The sequence below is a fragment of the Tyto alba genome, unplaced genomic scaffold (genome assembly GCF_018691265.1).
Source record: "Tyto alba isolate M040663 unplaced genomic scaffold, T.alba_DEE_v4.0 Super-Scaffold_13, whole genome shotgun sequence".
In the NCBI taxonomy this organism is placed as follows: Eukaryota; Metazoa; Chordata; class Aves; order Strigiformes; family Tytonidae; genus Tyto; species Tyto alba.
This window is the reverse complement of record NW_024881275.1, coordinates 35,672,926-35,699,143: the sequence shown is the minus strand read 5'-3', so window position 1 is coordinate 35,699,143 and position 26,218 is coordinate 35,672,926. Positions and strand designations below refer to the sequence as shown.

Sequence of the window (26,218 nt, the reverse complement as noted above, 5' to 3'; positions counted from 1 at the left end):
TGAGAATTTGCTGTTTGCATCATCGAATTGCTTGAATTCTAATAAAAGCTATGAAGCATGCTTGTACATCTTGTGTATCTTTGATTTTTGTTCAGTCTGTGTGTGTATATATATACGCACACAGTTGGGGGTTTTAACTGGTGCTATTGGATGTGTGAAACTTTGAGTCATCTAATTTACATAAATGCTGATCCTTTAAGATTTGAACCAGAAATACTAACATTATGCTTGAGAAAGCACTTCAAATTAAATATTCTTTTTATTATACATGCTCACTGTTTTTTCTGTTTAATATTTTATTTCATTGTTGATCACTTAATTTAAAACTTGGTTCACACAGAAAATATTTTAATTATGTAACCTTCCCCTTATTTATTGTGTTGAAGTGCCCTGCTATTGGGCTAATATTCTTCCACAAGAGCCTAATTCATTGTTTGGGCAGGCAATAGGAAGTTGAGGGAAGTAGTGTGTTTCTTGCTGTATCTCTGCTGTTGCTTAGATGCTCTTAAGTTTTTCCTTTGAACTCAAAGTGGCCATTAAACCTCTTAAATAAATATGAGAAATTGAAAACTTAATCACATTCCTCCAAGAGAATTCACAGGATGATCTGTAAGTTTATGTTTTCAGGACATTCAGATGAGCACCTATAATTCATAAAGTCCCAATTCTTTTAAAATGTGGAAACTTCATTTCTCTTGCACTTCTGATAATGAGGTAAAATGCTTCTAAATGGGAGCGTTAATACAGATAGTTACACAGCTTAGCTGAAAAGTTGCTTTATTCTGAAAATGGGAAATTGAACTCAGTCTCTAATTTGGATTCTGCTTAGATCAATTCTATCTTTCTGTATTTCCCACTCCTTATAAACAGAAAAAGTAGCAGTTTATTACATTCCGATAAGTAGCACTATTTAGGGATTGTGTACAGTTGCCACCAGAAGAGAGTCCTAACTTTTCTTAGATTCTAGTGCTGTAATGTTGTTGCTAATGATGATGAAATTGCAACTTGGGTTCAAGTACTGAATTCTACACTAATCATAGCATTCATTATACTGAAGTCAATTTTTAGTTGTTCTCTTCCTGCTTCATTAGGAGTGCATTGGTTGGGAATTGAATTTCTGTGCCTGTTTCAGCAGTTTGTATTTTCAGTGGGCATTGGGCTTCAGCCATGTATACACTGAGTGAGCAGAATGTAGGTCTTAACACAATTTATTTTGTTCCCTTTCTAATAGATTTTTTTTTTTTTTTTTTTCTGAGAACATACATGCCTAACATGTAGCTCAGGAAAGCTTGTATCTATTGGCATTTCTGAATTTTATAGGGAATGCTTGGCTTTCAAATCCTGATGGATGTACCTGTCTATTCTGATACTGAAGGATAATAGCAAGGCATAAAACTTGTTAGTTTTGACATTTTAGAAACCCTGCTGTCTTGACAAACTGAGATTTTTTTTTTTTTTTGGAAGAAAATTGGCAGAAATTTTTTGGAAGAAAACAGAGCAGAAGCATGCATTGGAAGTCAACCATGATTTTATTTGTAAAGTAATAATGTTTTTCTTCTCTTCCAAATTTTATCAGGATTGGATTATCACACTAACTATGCGCAGAGTACTATTTGCTTGTCATTGTATGTCTTAAAGCACAAACATGTCTGTCATTTTTTGTACTTCAAAATGAACTTGCATGGGTTTTAGTGTGAATATATTTTTTTAATTTTGCCTTTCTTATTATCTTAAAATGGATTGTTTTTAACTCTTCCAGCTGTTAATGCAGTGTCCTTGGGAAAGAATGGATTAGTAGAACTGATGTTTAAGATCATTGGCCCTTTTAGTAAAAAGAACACTAGCCTTATGAAGTAAGTAAGGTCTCTTTAATACAGTATATAGAAAAACCTTAGATAAATTTCAAAACTTACTTGTAAAGGAAAAATAATATTAGAGAAACTAATTGTAACTCGAAAGCTTAGAGTGGAAGGAGGTGGCAAGCAGAACCACAAATCTGACAGTTTAATTTTACCCAGTAAGGTAACAGAAAATATTTGAATGTCTAGTTACAGTACTGGTAGAAGAATATAAATATTTTTGTCACTAAGATTCCTGCATGGAAACTGTACAATAGTTATCCTCAAATCAGGACAAACAGATGAAGATAATCCCGTCATTTTTCAATTTGTTGAATTGGCGCCCATATCTTCATTGAGTTTTTAGAATGACACTGTCAGTTTTATTTTGTAATAGAATTTTCTTTCTGTTTTATTTCAAAGCAATTATAGACTCTTAGAGCAAAATCATAAAACGTAGAGTAGAAAGCACCAGCAATATCTGTGTAGTGGGCTGTTGTGTTTTAGAAAAAGAAATAAATTCACTGCATACCTTAAAGTGGTGACTTTATTTTTTTTTTTGCCTCCCTCTGTGTTTTTGTTGTTGTTTTTTTTGTTTGTTTGTTTGTTTTTTTAATGAATTCAGGGTAAAAATAGATAAATAGATCTAACTGGAGGTAGCCCCTTCTTTATACACTAGCACCTTTTTTGAAGTATGTACCTATGGAAAACTGAACTTTTCATCTGGATAGCAAAGTGATAATCTTACGTTGTTCATATTCTAAATTCAATGAAAAAAAATAGTGTTATGTTATCTAAATCTGTTATTTGTGAGCACTGGAGTATCTTTTAAAAAAATGCCCTTCCCCTTTAAGCCCCAGCTAAAATTAGATATATGAACTTACTATTCCATGATGTAGGTAATCGTGATATCCTTGTTTATGGTCTGAGATCAGATACATGAAGTCTACCTTTACAAAGAGGGTAAAAATAAGTATATGCATCTTCGAGTTGTACATCTTGAGTTAATTGAGACAAGATCTTTGTGTACAAGAAAAATTTCACACATTGTATTGTAGTACTGATTGATGAGCATTACTTCTCAATATATTTATACACTGCAAGTTTTAACCTAATTTTTTAAAATTATGTCGTTTCCTGTGTGGAAGTACTTGTTCTGCTGCTAACATAAAAACACGAGTTTCAGATGTATCTCATCCATTGGTTATTGTTCATAAACATTATGTTGTTACTTATGGTGTTTTTTTGCAAAAGCAGAAAGTTTTTATAGCCATTGCATTGATATTTTTAGATTTCATCATCAGACTTCAGATATATCCGAGATGCATGATATTTTAGTAAAACCAAATTTTAACAGCAAAGTCTGTGATACAGTGCAACCAGAAAGATGTGAGGGTAGATGTTAAATATATCTGTTAGCAGTAAATACTTTATATAGCTTTACAATGTTGTTTGACTTTTCTTGTTATGTTGACAGGGTTGCTTTAGACACACTTGCTGCATTGCTAAAATCAAGTAAGTGTTTGACTACAAGAAACTGCTTGTCTAGTTGAGATTCATATATATATGTGTGTGTACATATATATACACACAGTAAAGATAATATTAAGTCTGTGGCTAAAACAAAATCAAGGATAGGAGATTAAAAAATAAGGCTAGTTTTATCTGGAGTCTTTGGTGCTTTAATATTTGTGTGGTATGTACGTATTCGATTAATAATAAGTTATCGTCTCTTCAGTTACACACCAGAAAGGCTGTACTGCTTGTGCAGAACTGGTCTTGATCCAAGGTGGAGAAAGAGCCTTTTACAGTGGCTCACCTCAGCCCTTCAGTAACGGTTATCTATAACTTAACTCCTGCACATCTTCTTTGTACATACATCTGAAAATATCTGTTGGATGGCAGGGAAAAATGCAGGGTTTTCTTCAGGTACCTTTTTGAATAATTAGGTTTTGGGTCCTAATGACAAGTCTGTCAGTGATGCTCATTAAGTGGTGGAACCAAGGGTAATGAAACGATCATCTGTTCCCAGATGTTGGCTATCTTGTCTGGCAGCAGTGGATCCTGACAAATGTTATCTCAGCAGATTTTGCACCAGGATTGGAACTGACAAGGAATTAAAAACTCATTCTTTCCAGACTGTTGTATAAAACCTGCAGCATTCCTAGTAGTTTTAGTGGAGTTGGATAAGAACTGAAGCATGATTAGATTTGCAGAAAGCCATTTCAGCCAAATTACAGGAAACTTCTGTATCAATTATTACAGGGTGCTGAGTTTTCTCATGTTTTGATCAGTGTGATACCTTGGTCTTACAGATCTGTGTATTTACTAATGTTGGAATTTCATTTTGGCAGTTTGAGGGAAAGAACAATAATTCAGAAATATTTAATATTCTGTAAATTGGCGGTTAAACTTTAATCATGGGGAAAGAAATTAAATCTTGAAATGGTGTGTCTTTAAAAGAGAAGGTCTTATGCATTTATTTTGAGAGGTTTTATTCAGTCCTGAGGCGTTTTGACATTATAAATTCCTACACTTTCATATAAGTAAATCTTTTCATAAAAACACTAATCTCTGGTGTATCGAGTCCAGTTGTCCTACTGATTCGCCAGTATTGGGGGTAGAGGTATCCTGAGTTTCTCAAATTTGAGTGATAGTTGTTGCAAAACTGTGTGGATCACAGCAGTAAGAAGTTTGTTTCAGATTTTGTGTCTGCACAGTGTGTGTGTTATATAAACTTTTTTTTTTCTTTGCTAGCTAACAGTATCTTACAATTGCCTTTAAGTGTAAGTCACACTGTTACTCTGGCAAACCATGAAAATTACACTCACTGTTATTCTGAAGAATTAAGTGTAGACTACTGGCCTCAGTTATTCAGTCATTTCTGTTTAAGTTGGTGTAAATCTCCTAAGTGTGGCTAAAATACTACTTTAAATTAAACAATTCAGTTACTTGGGTAAAAAGAAAGATGTTAACATTGATTTGAAAATAATATTGAAGTCATTGGGCAATTTTTAATTTTCTTTCTTTTTTTATAAAGAAACAAATGCCAGGAGAGCAGTAGACAGAGGATATGTGCAAGTGCTTTTAACAATTTATGTTGATTGGCACCATCATGATAGTCGACACAGATACATGCTGATACGTAAAGGAGTTTTACAGTGCATTAAAAGTGTTACAAACATCAGACTGGGAAGAAAAGCATTCACTGATGCCAACGGAATGAAAATTCTTTACAACACTTCACAAGTAAGTTTATCTCAGTTGGGTTTTTGTTGTTTTTGCCTCTTCTGCTTTATAAACACATACTGAGCTCAAATTTATCATAATTCTTTTATTATATTCATGGTCATTCCTGATTATGGGGGTAAGGATTATTTTCTGTACTTGACTAAAGCAGAATGTGAGAGGAGAGAATTAGATTAATATTTGCTATTATTTGGCTGTGACTATCTCTGGGAAGGGCTGTTGAACTTAATTTTAAAAGAGGGGGGAAAGTCTTTTAATTTTGAAGTTTGGGTTTTTAAAAAATCTGAATTTGAGTTGGTAGAAGTTCCTCTGGCCTTCAGAGGAGACATTAGCAAAATTTATTGTAAACAAAATACTTTGCCTAGTAGTGAATTCTAAAAAAATCTGCAAAACAAATATAGTTTATTACTTTGAGAGATACTTTTATCTTGTTTTCATTATTTCCCTGTTAATAGGAGTGCCTTTCAGTAAGAACTCTTGATCCTCTTGTCAACACATCCAGCCTAATAATGAGAAAATGTTTTCCTAAAAATCGTCTTCCTTTACCAACTATTAAAAGTGCTTTCCATTTCCAACTCCCAGTTATTCCTGCCAGTGGTCCTGTGGCTCAGCTGTACAATTTGCCTCCTGATGGTATGTTCATTTTGTAGTATTTTATCTTTGACTATGTAACATCGCTTTAAGTAAGGTGGAATCAATTGCAGTTATTTGTGTTCTCCACTAAAACCTGGACTCAGATTCTTCTCAGCTAGCAAAGGGCCTGTTAGTGGATATTAGTGTAGAGCATCAGTTTCTAATGTTAAGTTTTAACTGATGAAAATTTTGTCTACACATATGTTTCTGATATATAAAATATAAAATGGGAACTAAAATGTCATGTTCATGAAACTCTGAACTGTAAATCATAGGCTGCACATATTAGTCCACAAACTTAAATGGGTGTTGTGGTTTGAGCTCAGAGGGCAACTGAGCACCACACAGCTGCTCGTTCTCCCCTTCCCCCACAGCTCGAAGAAGGGGAAAATAACCAGGCTTGGGATTCAAGATAAGACAGGGAGGGATAAATCACCCATTATGCTCACGGGCAAAAGGCAGATTTGTTAGGTGAAAAAAAAAAAAGGAACATAGATTTATTGCAGATACTAACAACAACACTTAACAGACAGAGCAGGACAGTGAGAAGCATTACCACATCTTGACATCACCTTCCCCCCACCCCTCCCTTCTTCCTGGGCTCAGCTTTGCTCCTGATATCCCTACCTCCTTACCCCAGGGGGCAGGGAACTGGGAGTGCAGTCAGTGTTGCAGTTTTTCATCTTCAGGGCAGGGGTGGGTGGGAAGGAGCTTCTGGGACTTTTTCCCCCTGCTCCATCGTGGTCCCCCTCTCACAGGAGACAGTCCTCCACAAACTCTCTCTGACATGAGTCCCTCCCACGGGCCTCAGCGCTCCCCACACTGCTCCATCGTGGGTCACCAACTTTATCCAACTGGAGTCTCTCCCACGGCTGCAGCCCTTCCCGAGCTGCTCCAGTGTGGGACACCCCCGCATGCTGCAATCCTCCCAGCACTGAACTACAACAGAAGGGGCTGCTTCTTCCCACAGGGTCCCAGCTGATTTCGGGTGCAGCCACCTTAGTTGGCCGTATGATGTCCCTCACAGGCCACAAATCAGTGTCTGCTCCACTGTAGATCTTCACGTGTGGCAGGGGGGGGCCGCCCTGCCGTCTCACCACAGCATACAGGGGGGTCTCTGCTCCGGCACACCTCCCCCCTCCTTTCTTCCTCCGTTCCCCCACTGACCTTGGTGTTCACGCAGCTGCTGCAACACCTCCTCACCAGGTCCCTTCTTAAATACGTTATCGCAGAGGCGCAGCTGATTGGCTCAGTTTTGGTGCAGAGGTGGAGCTGACTTGGAGCTGGGGGAGCTTTGAGAAGCTTCTCACAGGGGGCTGCCCCTGTAGCCCCCTCCCCGCTACCAAAAACCTCACCACTCACTCAAACCTGGCAATGGGCTCTCTTTTTAACTCATATTCTCCTATGTGCAATATAATCTAGTGTACATCCTGTTTTAAGGAGTGTATATTCCTTGATTTCTTTCTGTTACTCAGATAAACTGGATGTAGTGAATCTAGATTAACATGCCATTTGAAGCATTGTTTTTTAAATTATTGTGGTTATTCCTTCATTTGCATGATGAGAAAGGTAGAGCTGCTTTCTTGGACTCTTGCAGTCTATTAGGCAACAGTTGTCTGCAGAGCATTTGTATGGTGCATTGTTGGAAATAGATTCATCCCATTGTGAACACTCCTCATTATTTTTAGATAATATTTAATACATTTTCAGATATGGTGAAACATCTTGGTACCTGAGTAAGCAACTGATGAAGTTGCTGTCGGGAAGTTACTTTAAAATGAAGAGGCAAAGTCAGACTTTTTAGTATCTTCTTATTCACAATACCTCCTGAAATAAAATGTGATCATTGTGTGAAAGAAGACATCTATCTGATTGGGGTTCAAATGGATCAGACTCGAACTGCAGGAAGCCAGAGTTTGCTTATGTTTTGTCTTCAAAGTTTGTTTTCAACATTTCAAAGAAATGGGTTCCAAAATCCACAGAAATTAAACCACTACTTAATACTAACAGAAATCTTGTATTCTGTTGAAGCAGGCTAGTGGTTGGTTATTTTTAATAGATGTGTTATCTGTTTTAAAAAGAAGTGAAAAACCTAGGGGCATAGTATCCATAGGATTTTCTTTTTAAGGAAAAAATTCTGTATTAAAAGACATGCAAAATGTTGGGGTGGGTACAGATCTGAGTTTATTAGAAGTATACTCTTGTGTAGTTAGTATTGTAAAATCAAGACATGTAATCATTCTGAATACACTAGAAAATCAGTATAATTTGTAGACCTCTGAGTGAGCTGTTTACTGTCATTCAGAAAATTTTCTGCATGGAAAACCTTTCAGAAAACATAACAAAAAAACCCCAGCACTCAAACCACATGAGAGCTCTAGAAAAAAGATCAAATTTGCCACTAGTGATCAGAACATCTGCCAGAATAACCAGTTAATGCTCACTTCCACATACTAGGGAGTTAGCCCACTTCTTAGTCATGTGTAAATTGGTTTGCTTCCCCTTCTTTTTCTTGGTTAAAAATGGAAGAAGTCCTAGATAATTTGATGTATTTTGTCTCCAATTTAAGTAGAAATTAAGTAGAAATTAGTCATTAGTGTCCCAATAGTTCCACATGTCTAAAAAAATAACATCTTGCTGTATGCTTTGGGGGTAAAATTTAGTTCCCAACCTGTCTAGGCTAAGCAGTTGCAGTGACCACTCTCCTTGAGTATTTTCCTCACTGATTTGAATCTTCAGTGATACGTTCCTGATTTTTTTTTTCCTTAGATTGTTATGCACCCATTTAAACAAGACAAAAAAGGTGAAGAGGGTCTTTTCTCCCACTGTTCCCTGATACAGGGTCAATATTAGCTCACAAGACTAAAAGCTGCTGAGATCTCAATTGTTTTTTTGGATGTGGTCATTATTACTTATGTTGGGAAAACATGTCAGAGCCACCTCCTTTTGTGCTGACCTCAAGCCATGCTGAGATGTTCGTGACGCATACATATTATAAAGTATTTCTAATAGCCATCTGCTGTCTTGCTGGGTTTTTTGGGGTAGAAGAGTGTTGGATATATTTTTAGTTTTGTTTAAACCAGAGATCTTTGATTTTACTTAAAACTTCATGGAAGTGTAATAAATTGGGCCTGCAATATTGTCAAACACGCATTTTATTTTGTAAATCTTGCACTAGTAATTAATGTTTACTAGTTGGTTTTCACAGTTTTTTCAAGTGGTAAGTAAAAAAGAAAATAAATCCAGAACATAAAGGTTTTTTTATCATAGAGTCATAAAATACTGTAGTTTGGAGGGGACCTTAAAGATCATCTAGTTCCAACCCCCCTGCCATGGGCAGGGACACCTTCCACTAGACCAGATTGACAAAAGCCCCATCCAACCTGGCCTTGAACCCTTCCAGGGAGGGGGCAGCCACAGCTTCTCTGGGCAACCTGTGCCAGGGTCTCATCATCCTCACAGGAAAGAACTTCTTCCTTCCATGTACTCTAAATCTACCTTCTTTCAGTTTAAAACTGTTACCCCTCATCCTATCACTACACTCCCTGATAAATGTCCCTCCCCATCTTTCCTGTAGCACCCTTTAAGTACTGGAAGGCCACTATAAGGTCTTCCTGGAACCTTCTCTCCTCTTGGCTGAACAACTCCCAACTCTCTCAACCTGTCCTCATAGGGGAGGTGCTCTGTTCCCCTGATGATCCTCATGGTCCTTCGCTGGACCCACTCCAACAGGTCCATGTCCTTCTTACATTGCGGGCACCACAGCTGGACACAGCACTCCCAGTGGGGTCTCACAAGAGTTGAACAGAGGGGCAGAATCCCCTCCCTTGACCTGCTGACCACACTTGTCTTCATGCAGCCCAGGACATGGTTGGCTTTTTGGGCTGTGAGTGCACATTGTTGGCTCACAGTCAGTTTTCCATCCACCAACACCCCCAAGTCCTTTTCCTTAGAGCTGCTCTCAATCCACTCATCACCCAGCCAGTATTTGCACTTGGGATTGCCTTGACCTATGTGCAGGACCTTGCACTTGACCTTGTTGAACTTCATGAGGTTTGCACAGGCCCACCTCTCAAGGCTGCCAAAGTCCCTCTGGATGGCATCCCTTCCCTCCGGCGTGTCGACAGCACCACACAGCTCGGTGTCATCGGCAAACTTGCTGAGGGTGCACTCGATCCCACTGTCCATGTCCCCAGCAAAGATGTTAAGCAGTGCTGGTCCCAACACCAACCCCAGAGGAATGCCACTTGTCACTGCTCTTCACTTGACATAGACCACAACTCTTTGAGTGCAACCACTCATCCAATTCCTTACCCATTGAGTGGTCTATCCATCAAATCCACATCTCCAGTTTAGAGACAAGGATGTCGTGCAGTACAGTGGCTTTACAGAAGTCCAGGTAGATGGCATCAGTTGCTCTTCCCTATCCACCAGTGCCATAACTCTGTCAGAGATTAAATGTTTTGGATTAAATGTGTAATCTGCTTTACAAAGATTTTTTCTATCACAGTGGATGATGTAGTAGATGAAAGTGATGATAATGAGGATACTGAAACAGAACCAGAAGTTGAAACCGAAAATGATGATGATAAGGACCAACATTTTAAGGTTAGTATGACATAAAATTAACAGGCAGAAATCAGGCATAATGGGGTTTTAAATTGCTTGAATCATGTATACAGCCATATATATTTTAAGTGTGAAAGGACTTTGAAGGGGTTTCCTGGGAAATTTCTAAAATTAAAGAAGCTGCTGAAACTGAAGGTGGGTGCTGCTTGAAAATATCAGCCTTTGTTGTTCAGATTTTTATCAAAACTTGTTTGCTTCACACTTGATGTGTCTGGAGTACAGAGGAAGAGAACTGCAAACTCTTAGCAGGGTTCTGTTCCCAACTTGTATTTCTCTTAGGCCGTTCTTCCCACCTGAGCTGCTCAGTATGTAGGAGCTGCTTTTAACTTGCTCTACCATTCTGGTCTGGGATTGACTAGGCCAGTTCAGCCAGCTGTAGAGGTAGAGATCAGACCTGTCAGTATTGTATCACTTTGGGGAAGTCTTGTTCTGCTCTCCAACGGTCAGAACAGCCTTTTTCTATATTTTTATGTAACATACATTCAGGAGTTAATTGAACTGTTATTCCAATGTATGGACAGGCAAATTTTATTCAAGGGTCTCATGAGCCCTGATGAAGGGTTTATCTTCCATAGAAACAGTTATGCTTTTGTCACTGCAGTCAGATGAAATCTCCACGTTCCAGGTTGCAATAGTTGGACTATGCACAGAGCTCATGTGAAGTGTCGTTTAATGTCTGTGCATAATGTATTTGTATGAAAGAAAGAAAATTTAGATGTTTGTAATCTTCTGTTGAAATGGGGGCTTTGTCATATTAATAAAACTGAGCTGATTAAACCTTCATGGTGAAAGAGACAGTTTAGCTCATTTTAAAATAGTGATATTCAGCTTTTAGAGCATGGCTGCATCAGAATTAAAAGGTGAATGTAATTATTTTAGAAGTTCATTAATTCTGGATGCAAGATTAATTTATTCTGGTGCTCTTTCAGAATGATGATATAGAGACTGATATTAATAAACTGAAACCTAGACAGGAATTGGGAAGACCCATAGAAGAACTGAAAATGTATGAGCAATTTTTCCCGGAACTTTTGGAAAACTTTCAGGTAAAGTATGTATTACCCAAGGCATACCTCATCATGATGTGTTGACTCTGCTATAGACTTTGACTTTTTTTTTTTTTTGGGGGGGGGGGGGGGAGGGGAGGGGGAGGATGTTAGTGGGTTAGTTAGTTCCTCTAGCCAAAAAGTGAGAGTCAGCAGTTGCAGAGCTACATGAGAGTGCTATATAGTGAGTTATTCAGTTAGATGTTACGGGTTACTTTAATCTGACTGAAAAGGGGGCTGTTGGCAGGTATAAAGGAAAACTCTTTTCTAATGTCTGATTATTGCACACAGCAGGAAGTAAAATTGTAGGAAAGGACATGAGATTTCTGACAAAAATTCATCATGTTAGGTATTTCCTTAAATGCTGTGCACCTCTTGAAAGTAGTTGGCTAAAGTATTTGGGGAATTGCATTGACTTGATAGCTTGTTTCTTAATAACTACTTGTTTATTGTTGTGACACTATCTTCTTGTAAAAGCTGAAGCTTCATTGTTTATGTAAGTTTAAAACATAACTGTTGTCTTTTAAGTTACACTTATTTTGGATTATTGTGAAACATACCTCAGGAACAATGAAATAGAAAGTTTTCTAATATTAATGAAACTTTAGGAACTGTTTACTTTTTTTTTTAATATCTTTTTTCTCTCTTTTATTTTTTAAGGAATGTGACTTAATTTCCAAGGAACCAAAGCCTTTTGTACCTGATGCAAATCTGAGTGGACCTAGACCTATTGTTGTTCCTACAGCAGGAGAAGAGCACTCTGCTGAAGCAAACAAGTCAACAAAAGGAGTTTCTTTGAAGGAGAGCAATCCTTTATTGACAGAGGAATACAATAGAAGGCCAGCCTTTCTGGAACTACCAAAGAAAGATACTATTAAAGACAGTAGTCAGCATGAGCAAAATGATCAAAGAAACTTGCTTCCATCATGCCAGTGTCTAAGCCAAGAAATTGTAAAAGGATTGGACAGAATCAGTCTGCAGAACAGTGCGAAAAATGATCAGTATTATGGTACTGGGTGTGTAACAAAGAAGGAAAGCAAAACTGGCCTTACCACACTTGCTTGTAGTAAACCTTGTGAACATGTTTCACCCTGTGGAAGTAGCCTCTTTGAAGGATCATCTGTCCAGCTGGGAAAACTCTGCTGCACTGGAGTGGATTCAGAGGAGGAGGATTCCAGATCTAGTTCATCGGGGGAACAAGTCATGCTTGAAGTTTCTGATGTATCACCAGTTCATGACTGTGATCTTTATATTGAAATGGTAAAAACCACAAAGTCTATTCCTGAATATTCAGAAGTGGCCTATCCAGATTATTTTGGCCATATTCCACCCCCATTTAAGGAGCCTATTCTGGAAAGGCCATATGGGGTACAGAGGTGAGTTACCATACTCCTTTTTTGTTGTTTTCCTTCCCTTGAGAAGCAATCTTTAGGATGAGATTAACAGGCACATATACAATGTTTATTAGTCATTTAAAACTATTTTCAGTGAAAAGTAGTTTGAAAATAGGTGAGTAGACATTGATCAATTCAGAACCATAAACAAGATAAACAATATGTTCTGATCCTGTAATTGCTAATTCTGTAATTCAGTTTCTAAATACTAAGTTTAACTTACAGTCTCCCCTTCTGCCTTCCCACCGTCCCCCATCATCTGAATTTTGTAGCTTAAAAAACAAAACAACACAACCCATGTAAAGCCCAAACAAACAAACAAAAGCCCCACCTGAATGCTCCCTTCAGGTCTTAGCAAAGATAGGGACAGTTAATAGTTTAAAGATACTTCAGCTCTTCCCTTTGCTGTGCTAACGAAGCTGTCTTTAAGGAAAATGTAGTGGGAAAAAAAAATAATGCCTATAACTGTTTGTTTTTAGTGATTGTAGTATAACAGAATTCAGAGGTAACAAATTCTGAGGATTCAGTTTGTGTTAGGTCCTGCAGAATAACACCCAATAAACACAGAATGAAAAATAAACCAACAAAAACCAACACATCAATCCACCCATTTATTTCTTCACTGAGAGATATTAGGAGATGATGAAGGGTGATGTGGTTCTTAAGAGTAATTAGCAGAGGTGGTATGAAGAGCTGGCTCATGTGCGTAGTAAGTTACTATAGAGACAAATCGGCATGCTAGCGGAACATGTAATAGTAGGTAGGAGAACTTGCCACTTGCTTTCAGCTTTATACTTATCATTTTAACCAGCTTCATGAGACACTTCGTATTTACACTTATTAAAATGATCAAGTGTGTTTGGGTTGTATAATTAAAATCCTTCAGCTGTTTCACATGTGTTGTAAAAAAGTGATCTTTCTAGTGAAATGACCAAGTGTTGAAACACTAACAACATGAGTATGTCATTACTAGAAAGCCTCCTTCAGTGTTGAAGGAAAAGAATCTTCCCTACAAGCTTATTTTTTAAACAGATTCAGCTGATATAGAAGGGAGATAATCTTGAGTCAGAAGTCACCTAAGAACTGCATTTGAAGAAAGTCTTGCAAATCTTCGTGTATGTTTTTGTAGTACTTAATAATTCTGAATTTTCCTGAGTAAAACTGAGTGAAGTCAGATAGAATTTGTCATTCCAATGCTTGTGCTTAGATGTAAAGCGCTGTATTATCTTTGATTTTTAAGCAACAAACCTACATGTGTGGTTATACATACAGCTGATTTCTAAACCATGAAGGTAATTCTAGAGTATGTTTTATTTTTGTTATATTTCCTATGTTGAAAGTAAGTTTTTTAGGTCTTGTATGAAACAAGAATGAAATATCAGGTGATATTCTCAAACTTGAGTTAAAAATCCTGCATCACCTTTTTAAGGTAGACTGTTCTGAGAGTTCAGTTTCCTACAAATGACTCAGTCTTGCTACTGCAAACATAACAAATTTCTGAGAAGGGAACGTGTAAAAAGTGCCTAATCTTTTTAGGAATTTATAGTTTATAGGAAGGTGCTGAAAATTAGTTTGGTAGGGGACATGGAGAAGCTTTTAAGTCTTCTGCTAAGCTGTGTCTAAACTCTTGGCATTCAGTGGGATTTATGTTCTCCTAAATGTAAGCAGTTAGTTACTGCTCATCAGCTAAGCCTTCAGAAAACAAATGGTTACCTTAATTCACCTTTGTAATTTAAGAAAACATTAGGGAGGGGCTGAGGTGGGAAGTTAGGGTTTTCTTTTTACTCTATTAGACACACCTGGTGTGGGGTTTTGGGTTGTCTTTTTTAGTCTTGCAATATGCTAGGAGATGCTGTGGTTTTGAATTTGTGCTTTGGAGTGCTTTTGCTTTTTCATGTACATTCTGTAACCTGTAATTTTTACCAAATGTCTTGACAAATTATTGTTTGCAAAAATGTCATTGAGAATAACTGAAGTGTTTTATATTAATCTACTTTTTAGGGAAGAAAATTATTACAAAATTCGACACCTTATACATTTGGGTTTAAATTCCTACTTTTTTTCTTTCCTTAAAATTTTAGGTTGATTTTGCTGTACACTTTAGTATTTTCTAATCATCTGACACTTAGAAGTGATCACCAGGTAAATCAGGATCCACAAAGGACTAATCTAGACACAGAACTCTACAGAAACAGTGGTTTTTTATATTTTTTTCCTTTAATTATCTTAAAATAGCTTCTCTTTTCTCTTGATTTTTCAGAACATGAAAATGTCCATTACTACTTTCCTTTTCACGTGCATCTTAAATACCATTTCTTTTCCTTTGTCTACATTGGTTGTTACTATATTACTATGATATTTGAATGCCTGATATTCATTAATCGATTTTGTCTTTGCGAAACTCCTGTGATGATAGGAAGTATTATGACCCTTTAGAGCTGACGCATACTGAGTTTTAAGGAGCTGTGTAAGGTCAAATGCAAGATCAAAAATCTGTAGTTCTGCCCTGAGCTGAACCTGATCAGATAGGTTGTGATTAGTCAGCCTCTTTACAATTTTGTTGATTTTTTCTTTTCCAGTTAGTTTTAATTTAGTAAGAGGCACTAGAGTTGTGCATTTACGTCCTTTTTATCATTTGTTGACAATATTTATTTTAATTAAACAGAGAATTTCCAGCCTGAACATACTTTACCACTCTTCCTGTATTCTTCATTGTTAATCTGCCTCCTTTTCTTCTTATTGCAGGTGCTGTGCAAGCTTTTCCACACAGCTCTGCCACTATATTTCATTCTTGAACTGCAACACATTCTTACTTTTCCAAACCAGGACCTAGATACTGCCAGTTGTGCAATGGTTTTATGATCTGGATAAACATATACCTGAAATTTGGCTGACATCACCAAATTCATTCTTATTTGTTACCTAGTCGATAATGAACCTAGATCTCCAGAGGTGAAAAGCTAGTGCACTAACACACTCACTGCACGACCTACTCTCTAAAACTCTTTAATTTTAGTTACGGTAGGAGTCATGTAAGTTACTAATGTTATCAAGTGCTTTCCTGGATTAAAGCATTAACATAAGTAATGTTTGAGTAATTCCTGCTTCTACTGTAAAGTATGAAATGGTGCATTTTTCTTCCATAAGATTAAGCCCAGTGGGTTGTGTGCATGAGAACTCAGTTCCCTCACATATAACTATTGGACTCAGTCAGCTGTGAATGCAGGTGTTTAAACTTAAGTACACTTAGAGTTTGTGCACATAAGTGGGGGTGAGGCTGAGGTCTCTGAAACTGTCCCACTGTCTTCTTGTCAACTTTATTAATTTTCATTACTGTATGATGTAATTCCTCTTTTGTATTTGGAAACAGTATGCAACAATTTAAATGAGAACTCTGCTTTTTATTTTAGGACAAAAATCTCTCAAGATATAGAAAGACTGATTCATCAGAGTGACATTATAGACAGAGTTGTGTATGACCTTGATAATTTGAGGTAAGTTTTTACTTTTCTGAAAACAGTATTCAGCAAATACTTTAACCCTGTTCTACTTTCTCTGTGATATGATTTGTAATATTTAAAGCAGTACTATTATGACAGACTTCAATGAATGCTTCATCTGCTGTAACAGTGTTTCTGCTATCCAGGCTGTATTTAGAGGAAGGTTCAAAATAATTCCTGAATTACCAAGTGAGGGCTAAAATAAAATTAATGAGTTTGTTTCAGTTAAGTTTGTTTTATTCATTTTGGTCCCTTTTCTTTTTCTACTCACAGTTATTCAATACCAGAGGAAGCAGATGTTCTGAAGTTTAATTCCAAGTTTGAATCTGGAAACCTGCGTAAAGTAATTCAGATCAGAAAGTAAGATATTTCAACTCTTCTTTTTATACATAAGGCCTTTTGTTTCTACTTCTTAAAAAAAATAATGATTTTTTTTTGTTAATTTTTAGAAACGAGTATGATCTAATTCTGAATTCGGACATAAATAGCAATCATTATCATCAGTGGTTTTACTTTGAAGTAAGTGGAATGAAAACTGGCATTGGTTACCGGTTTAACATCATCAACTGTGAAAAGTCAAACAGTCAGTTTAACTACGGTAAGGTACATTTCTCATACTTCGAGAAGAAATATATATAGAAAAATATCTGTACTAGACAGCTAAGCTGTTTCCTTCCCTCTGCCCTGGGATCAGTAGTAGATTCATGTTGTCAGATCAGATTCTTTTTCAATAGTATTACTAGAAAATGTTTTGACAAGTTTCAGTTAAAAAGAAAAGAAGCATATTAAAACACTGGCTGTCAGTTTTTAAAATTAAATATTAAGTGAGGCCAAAGCAGAAGAAATTTGCTTGGTGGCTGCAGCTAAATATTGTCCTAAGACCATCGTAGAGGGTGGTCAACAGGAAAGCCTGTTGATCCACACAGGTGCAAGAAGAATGATATCTGTCATCATTAAATCCTTTCTGAACAGAGGTGTATTTTCAGAAGTGAAAGTTAAGTGGAGATATTCTCAAACAGTTTTGTCTTACTCATTGGAGGAAAGGTACATTATATGAGAAGGAAAAATGTCTCTGTCGAAATGCTGTCCTTCACAAGTGACCCTTGCAGTCCTCAGAGAGTAGTGTTTGCTGCTTGTACCTCATCCACAAATCCTAGTTTGCTTGAATATACCTTTCTTCCACTTGTTGGGAGCAGGGAGGGGAGTTTCATTCGTCTTAAAACTGTGTGTTTTGTGAACATTTTTTTTTCCTGCTGGATTTTCTGAAATTTATCCTTTAAAAGGGAGGTGGAAAAGCTCCCTTTTTCCCCCCACCAACCTCAAACTCCTGGGACAGAGTAGCATCATATACTTCTTTGCCATAATTGTACAGTTCACATTGATAAAATCCAAGAATACCAGGTAGTTTGACTGGTAATAAGATACTTTTAAATTATTTACTAATCTTCATCAGTTATATTAGATCTTCATTCATACGTTGCATATACTTACCTGATAGTTATTTTTGATTTTTTTTTTTAAGTACACTGTCTTTCTAATGTAGGTACACTGACTTACAGCAGTCAATGTATTTAGCTAATTAATCTAACTAGTGAATACAGTTCAATTAATATGTATTATTTTCTACTCTAACTTCATACTAAGTATTCAACTTAAGTAAACTTTCCAAAAAATATAAGCTTTGAAGAGTTACTGTCGTTGGTTTTTTTTTTTTTTTTAAATTGGCCTGAATGCGTTATTTTCCAGCTGTCCAGGTGGAAGGATGATAGTATCAATTTTCTGTATTCTATTTGAAGCTTTTTTGTAATGGTGAGCTGGATGGAATGGGATCCAACACTTCTTGTAGATCACCACTCATACTTACTACAGCTTTCATTTAAACATTTCATTTTGGTCTGTTGTAGGTCTGATTCTTTTTTTTTTTATTATTATTTTCTGAAAATTAGGACTTGATGAGGGGAGAGGGGAAGGAATCTTTAGTCACCTGGTTGAAAGAGTGTACAATACCCAGGTATTCATGAGAATACACTTTATGATAGTGAGTAAATGAGTATAGGTAGTTTGGGGACTTGTACATATAAAAGTGTTGATGTGGTCTATTACTGCCAAGATCTTGATGTTTAATGTTAAGCATTAAAGTGAGATGCATTTTTTTCTTTAAGGTATGCAGCCCCTCATGTATTCTGTTCAAGAAGCTTTAAATTCTCGACCATGTTGGACTCGTGTTGGGACAGATATTTGTTACTATAAGTAAGTACCCCAGTCAAACATAAAGCAAATCTTACACTGAAGATTAGTATGAGGTACAATTTCTGAGGAGAAATATTTGCTCCTGAGTTTGGTAATTCTATCTGAGTTGTTCTGTTGTGAACAGAGTTTTCTTCCTGAGCTACTATGGAGAGTAACAGCAGTGACTGAAATATATAGGGTCCTATTTTGTTAGCACACTGCTAACATTTAAGTTGTTCATCTTTCTATACTTTTTTTCAGAAATTACATACTGTTCCAGAGAAGATTCTTAAAAGATTGTATATATTATATGTGCATACTTACTTGAAATCTTAATAGTGACTTCCAGTAATACTGATCACATGGTACTCGTGATTAGGCTCCTGTATTCTGTGGTACAATCGTAGAGCAATCCTGGGACACGAGATGGTACAGTGTGTCTGTGCATTACCATTCTTGGGCGGCAGTTGTTTGCTTCCTTTTTTTTGTTTTGTGTTGTTACTTGTTTTTGTTTACTCACCTTTTCCCAGTATGAATGGATGTGTACCACTGTTATAATAAAGTCTCTTTACAGGCAGTGGGAACCAGTGCATTTAACCTGGATGTATGCAGGGAGAAGTAACAATAACTAAAAACCTTTCTGTTTCTTATAATGTGTGTTCAGGAATAATCAATGATATAAAAAAAAATTATTCAAACGTGTTTATTACGTTCATTCTACTCTCAGGAATCACTTTTCAAGAAGTTCAATTGCTGCTGGAGGTCAGAAAGGAAAATCTTACTACACAATTACGTTCACAGTGACTTTCCAACATAAAGACGATGTCTGCTACTTTGCTTACCATTATCCATATACATACTCAACATTAAAGGTGAGGAGAATATGAACTGTTTTACAGATAAATATTTATACTTTTGGACAATGAGAAACATAAACATTCATGAGTGTATTCTTTTTATAAAATTCAAAATGCTTCTTAAAATGAGAATTTTGATAAAATATTAGTGTTTAGACTGGCAAAGCCTGTAGGTTGTTCTAAAGAGCAGTCCCTGGAAAAATAAAATTGATACTTACTTGCAGGCTAAATGGGTTTTCTGGGAATCATAATTCAAAATTGACTGGAAACAGTGCTAATTGGATGAAGTATTTGTGTTTGAGTCAAATGACTCATATCCTGCTGTTCTACATATATCTCTTCATAACTGACCTATTAAATTACTATATTTAAGATAATTAGAGACCTTTTTAGCATAATGAATTGGCTAAAGAAGTATTGTGAAGCATTTTAGTTCTAAGCAGAACTCATGGCTAGAATGTCTGTTGATTGTTTCTGTTATAGCAATAAAAGCAAACTTGGGGATTCAATGGCCAGTATGTAACAGGGCTGAACGAAGCTTTTTACTAAGCCATACTAGCTCTTGGACAAAGTACCTTTTAAGGGATGTTATAAGTGGCTGCTGCTTCCAACAGCTCTGGGGCCTGGCAGTTCCTCCTGCCTGGCTGCTGAAGCCCAGCCAAGGGACCCCGGGGTCTCTGTCTCAGGCTAATGGATATGGCTGCTGCTTTCCTGTTTGCTTGTAGGTTCAACCACTAGTGAGTCTGAGAGAGAGAGAGAGAGAGAGAGAGAGAGACTCACGCACACACCCTTGCACATCCCACCCCCCCTAGCACGGCTGGCTACACAGACTGGCACAGACAGGGTGCTGCCTTCAACAGCACCCATGTGCAACACTACCAGGACTTGCTTAAAAGATAACTATGGACACCCAAGTCCCTTTCCTCCTCTCCAGCTGGTAAGGATTGCTATTCCCTAGTAAAAGTACACACCCACTCTCTAGAATCACAAGCACACGCACATTCGTGGACGACTGGCCTGGCCCATCCGTGCCATACCCCTGCCTGAATCTCAGTCTCTCTTACCTGCTGTGCAGGCTTCCAACTTGCAGACTAGTCCAGCCTGATGCTCACTATTAAACAGATGTGTGCACTCTCACACTCACACACACTCCACACTGGTGGTCCCCCCCAGGTGCCAGCATGGACTCTGACCACCTGATAGCCCTGCCTTGATGTCGGGCCTCACGCTTACTGGGTAGTGATACAGGGCCAAGATAGGAACAGGGGATGTAAGGGTTAACATGAGAATAGCAAGAAGGGGATAATAGCAAGAAGGGGATAACAAAAGAAAATAGTTCAAGGGAAATAGTTTAGATAACGGTTAACTGTCTGCTTAGTGAGCAGACAGTTTACAAAACACGGTGAGCTCTCTAGGCTTTATCAGTACCAAGCCGGTTGGAACTAGACCCACGGTTTGGACAACAGCCAGTAAGAAACTGAGTATGCGCAAAACCTGGGGTCACAGAGCGGACAGGAGGAAGAGGAGCTTGACTTCATCCCCAAAGACCCCCACGACCACCACCAGAAGACACTGCGCAGACTCAACTAGGAGGAGATTATGGAAATGCTAATTATAATACGAAGCGGGGATAGGTGTTGAATATGTATAGGCGTATTGCGAAATATTATGAATATGTAATCATTTGCTCTATAAATCTAAGGTAACAGCACCCCACGTTGGGTACACAATAGGAGGAGTTATCCCCTGTGTACCTCAGCGCTGAATAAACATACCTACTTTACAATCTATCAGATTGTGGAGTCTATTTCCGCACGTCAGTAGTCCACCTTGAAGTTTGCTAGCAAATTGCACATCTACTCCCCCACGCACATGAGCTTTGGGGAAGATGCATATGCTTGCCCCCTGCCCCCAGCAGCCTCTACCAGGCACATGGGCTCGTTACCCATGTTCCTGCTGCAGGTGCTGGGACACCCTCCCCTGCTTCACGAGCCCCTATCGCCCCACTAGCTGTTTTTTGGGATACGCGCTGTTCTTTCCCCAGTTGCTGGACATCGAGACCCATACCTACTCCAGGAGCTGGCACGAAGTCCCCTTCTTGCTTCTGTTGCTGACACTACAAACTGAAGGGTCCCTACATGGCCTACAGCTCCAGCTGCTGGCACCAAGCCCACTCATTTTGATCCCAACAGTAGCTGGCAATTTGCACACAAAGTCTGTGTTGCCCACAGAGGTGCTCCCAAGAGGTGAGGCCTCTCCAACTACTGATGCAGAGACCCTTGCTCATTCTAGATGCTGACTCCAAATCCACTCATACCTTTCTTGTTACTTGAACCCGGTACACACAGCGCTTGCATGCATGGGATAGAGAGTGAGGCTGCACAGATAGCTAAGGGCAGACTGTAGGGATCAAGTGCATAAGCTGTGTGTAGTCCCACAGGCCCCCCTTGAATATCTCAAATCCTTATGTTTCTCTTCTTTCCTCCTTGTCCCTCAGGTGACCCTCTCCAAAGCTTTGCCTGTAGATTATTAATGGCCCATCAGTTAGAGACTGGAGAATTTGGTCTTTGGAAATGTTTCTGCTGTGTCTTGTCTACCAAGTTTGTTTCTCTCTGTTCCTGTTTATTGATTCTCCCTTTACTTGTTATCCCCTTTTGCACTGAAAAAGTCCCTGATCAGATAACCTTAATGAAGCAGAGGTTCCAACCTTCCACATGTCCTTACAGTATCATCTGTTAGAAAATAATGTACCCTCTGTCCCTTCATCTTCCCTAAAGCAGTCGGAAAAACAGCCTCTATAAAGAGAAGCAGTCAGTCAGTCAGTAAGAGATGTAGAGAATGATACTGCATGGTCAAAATTATGATGGAAACTTGAACATTGTTTAGAACAACAAGAAAAAAGATTGGTTTAATAGTACCTGTGGAATACTTTGTGATACATGACTGTAAAATATTTGAAGTATTTTTTCATTCATTTTGGGATGAAGATGCATCTTCAGAAGCTGGAATCTATGCACAATCCTCATCAGATATATTTTCGACAAGACATTCTCTGTGAGACCCTGGCTGGCAACAGTTGTCCCTTAGTCACTATTACAGCCATGCCAGAGTCCAATTACTATGAACATATCTGTCAGTTTAGTAAGTATGACTTTTCTTTCTCATCAAATGAAAATAATGTAAAACTAGCTCTTTATGAAAAAAATTTAGTATTGTGCATTGTAAAAATAGCAATGGAGAATAGGGTTAATGAATTTAATGAAATTGAGGCATCAATATTTAGGATGTGCTTTGTTTTTAATAGTATTTATTTGTGATAGTCAAATAAGGATATTTATATCTGGATATATAAGAGTATGTGTATTCATATATTTTAGATCAGTTGCTAGATACTTTTGTATGGTACATTTTGTAGACAGCACTTCTTGAAAAAGAATACCTGATTTCCAAGTAACTTTCTTCTCCAGATGCTCAGGTTATTTGCTTGTCAAAAAATCTGTCATAAAGTCAGTATCTAAGCTACTGCAGTGTGAAGTGAGCTTTACTTATGGCAGCATTCCTGGTTTGTTCCTCCATCCCAGTATTTTTCTTGGCTATTGGGAAAAAAGCCATCAAAGTCATAATATCATAATTGCAAGCTCAAACTAGTTGTGACTATAAGTTTGCCTGTTTGAATTTAAAGCTCCATTGTGAGAGTTCTGTAATTAGCAGTCCTTATAACAATATTTTGGCAAGCTCTATCAAAAATAATGATAATAATACTCAACTCCAAGTACTGTATTTTGCATTGTAGTAAATGAAGCTGGCTATTGCCTCTTTTTTCAGTTAACCAACTTCACTTAGATTGAGTCATATTTTGCAATTTCTATGCATACTTCTTTTAGGGAATCGTCCTTATGTTTTCCTGTCTGCTCGTGTACATCCTGGAGAGACTAATGCAAGCTGGGTTATGAAAGGAACACTGGAATACCTTATGAGCAATAATCCAAGTGCCCAAAGTTTACGAGAATCTTATATTTTCAAAATTATTCCCATGCTCAATCCAGATGGTGTCATCAATGGCAAGTAAGCATAAGTTTAATCACAAATATGTAACCTGTACTACTAAGTCTTTGCATCTGTTATTAAAAAAAAAAAATCTAAACTAATCCTGGAAACATAAAAATGAAATACTTGATATGAAAAAAAAAAAGGATTTCAAAATTGCTAGGACTTTTAAATTTTTGGCCTTTTTAAAGGCAGATATATTGTTCTATGAATTTAAGTTTTATAGAAAGTATTCTCAGTTGTTGATGGATCATAATCATTCCTATGTGATTTGACATGGCATTTTTTCTAATTGACTCTGAACTACAGTCTTGGATAGGTATAGAGTGTTACATGAGAGGACAGCTGCTTTTAGGAAAAGCTAAGCAAGTTCATGTTTCTCATGAAAAAGAGTAGTCCTTGTATGAGAAAGCTTTTTGTGTTTTTTTTTTTAATTATAGTTTTTAGAAGGATATTATGGAAATGGCTGTTGTCAAATGTCATTAAAAGGGGGAAGGTTCATAGGTGTGCAAGAGAAAGTGAAAGAGAGTATCCTGATTTAATTAAAATTATTAATAGTAATTCTTTCACTTACTGCCACTTCTCTTAATAAATTTAAGGGATATTTCAGAATCTTTCGATACTGCTATGGGTAAGCATTCAGCAGGTTATATTTACTGGGTTAGATGGAATTCATAGGAAATGGAAATTTTGGTATGGTGAATCTACACTTCCTTCTCAACCTAGTCATGGGTAGTATTTTAAAAGGTTTTGTGAACAAAATAATAAGAATCTAATAAATTGCGCATTTGAGTAGAACCCTATCTTTATATATGTAAAAGCAAACATATAACAGAACACCTGGAATTAAATAATTCAGAATACGAGTAAAAGTTTAATACGGGGACAATAAGAAATCTGTCCCAGCAGACACAATCTACAGACAAATGTACTGAAGATGACTACGTGAACATGAATTTCTGCAAGTTTAAAAGTTCTGGCTGATAGTTGTCTGAATACAGAGATGATCTTTATTTGTTCACTGGGTTTTTTGGTTGTTTTTTTTTTTTTTTTTCTTTCTTGTTTTTCTCACAGCTACTTGTCTCCTAGCAACTTCATGTTTCAAGTCTTAGATTTCTGGTTGGCATTAGTCTTTATATTACAGAAGTGAAGACACCAAAACTATAAAGATACCATATATTCAAAATTAGTGATTTCAGACTAGCGTTTGAATAGAATCACAAGCCTTCAGTTTCAACAGCAAATAAGCAACATTACAACTGACTTTTGTATAAGAAGCTACTTCTAATTTATTTTTAGGTTTTCTGTAACATAACTTAACCCCCAAACACTTCTATTATTTGGCATGTTAGAAAACTGAAGTTTGTTTCTTACCAGACTCCTTCCAAAGAAGCAGTGGTGATGAGGAAAACTTGAGGTGGGGGGGAGGCTTATTTAAAAGTATGATAATGTAGACTACATCATGCGTTTTTCCACCCCCCCCACAATAGCCACCGTTGCTCTTTAAGTGGAGAAGATTTAAACAGACAGTGGCAAAATCCAAATCCAGATCTGCATCCCACTATTTACCATGCTAAAGGGTTACTGCAATATCTGGCTGCTATAAAACGTTTGCCTTTGGTGAGTATGTGTGTGTAAGCAATTCTGAATCTTTTTAACCATGTCTGTGTAGCTAGTCTGTAAATTAAACATTCTAATACAGTCTTGTAAACTGTGTCACACTTAAATTTGACTTGGAGAACAGGTCTTCTGCAGACCTTTAGATTTAAATCTGTTTCCTTTGCTAGGCTAGAAGGTTAAACCTTCCTTAGATGAATCATGGTTTTTGTCTTAATGAACAAGTAAATTATATAAGGAGTTGTGTTACCTAATTCTCTGGAACTTTCAGAAGTACAAATAAAAATTTTAATTTGTCCTTCTATTCCTTTTATTAAAATGTTAATTCCATATGCCTTGGCTTTATTTTGCCAAATAATTTATTCTAGGTCTACTGTGATTATCATGGTCACTCTCGTAAAAAGAATGTATTCATGTATGGCTGCAGCATCAAAGAGACAATGTGGCACACAAATGTTAATGCTGCCTCTTGTGACCTGATGGAAGACCCTGGTTATAGGGTAAGTTTAACATTTGTATCTTTTTCACTTGGCATGAATTTGGAATATATTTTTCAAATAACTTCCCAATATTATTCTCTCACATAGTGACTTTGTAGCATAAGCAGACTTAGAGAGAGATCTCTTTTTAGTTCATGAGTGTACTTCAAAGCATGTTGAAGCCTTTAAACATTGTACACTAATATGGCTAAGGATTTTATATAAGTAGACTGCTTTATTTTTCTGGGTCTTTGTACCAATGTGTGTTTTTTTGTGTTCAACGTTACTGTTATAGTAAGTACGTGGAAACTATGCTTCTGTGCATTTATAATGACTGAATGAAAGAAGCCATTTAAGCAAGTCAAGAAAATAAAAATACTGAATTTTTTTGAGAAGTAGTAATTTTTGTGTGGAAGTAGGTAAGGTTCCTCTTAATCAGCAGTGTAGTAAAGGCATGTGCCATAATAAACTTGCACAAACAACATCCACTGTGGTGTATAAGCTTTCAAAAATTCCAAAAGATTTAAAAGAATAATGCGTTACCTGTTTCTTCTGTGTAACTCCACTGCCGCCTTGTGGCAAGTGCAGATGTATGCAACCTAACGCGTCCAGGCCCTGTGGGTTTTTTTGGGATGCAGTTAAGCTTGAAAAGCCTGTGAATTCACGTTAAAACGTTTGCTATGCATCCGTGACTGTAAAT

General features: G+C 37.2%; 1 protein-coding gene across 9 annotated transcripts in view; it reads left to right on the top strand.

Annotated features, from left to right (window-relative positions):
- The window catches only part of AGTPBP1 (ATP/GTP binding carboxypeptidase 1), a 65,170-nt gene that overhangs the window by 18,820 nt on the left and 20,132 nt on the right, over positions 1–26,218 (top strand). For all 9 annotated transcript variants that reach the window (XR_006164860.1, XM_042787833.1, XM_042787834.1 and 6 more), the window contains exons 9-24: positions 1,760–1,853; positions 3,316–3,353; positions 4,879–5,087; positions 5,543–5,720; positions 10,231–10,328; positions 11,279–11,395; positions 12,056–12,771; positions 16,200–16,283; positions 16,563–16,649; positions 16,739–16,887; positions 18,452–18,539; positions 19,246–19,390; positions 22,363–22,516; positions 23,260–23,440; positions 24,913–25,042; positions 25,408–25,539. Coding sequence is in view for 8 of the 9 variants with exons in the window: in XM_042787833.1 (XP_042643767.1) it covers positions 1,760–1,853; positions 3,316–3,353; positions 4,879–5,087; positions 5,543–5,720; positions 10,231–10,328; positions 11,279–11,395; positions 12,056–12,771; positions 16,200–16,283; positions 16,563–16,649; positions 16,739–16,887; positions 18,452–18,539; positions 19,246–19,390; positions 22,363–22,516; positions 23,260–23,440; positions 24,913–25,042; positions 25,408–25,539 (2,600 nt within the window). In the remaining variant the exon portion in view is untranslated. The remainder of the gene's footprint in view (positions 1–1,759; positions 1,854–3,315; positions 3,354–4,878; positions 5,088–5,542; positions 5,721–10,230; positions 10,329–11,278; positions 11,396–12,055; positions 12,772–16,199; positions 16,284–16,562; positions 16,650–16,738; positions 16,888–18,451; positions 18,540–19,245; positions 19,391–22,362; positions 22,517–23,259; positions 23,441–24,912; positions 25,043–25,407; positions 25,540–26,218) is intronic.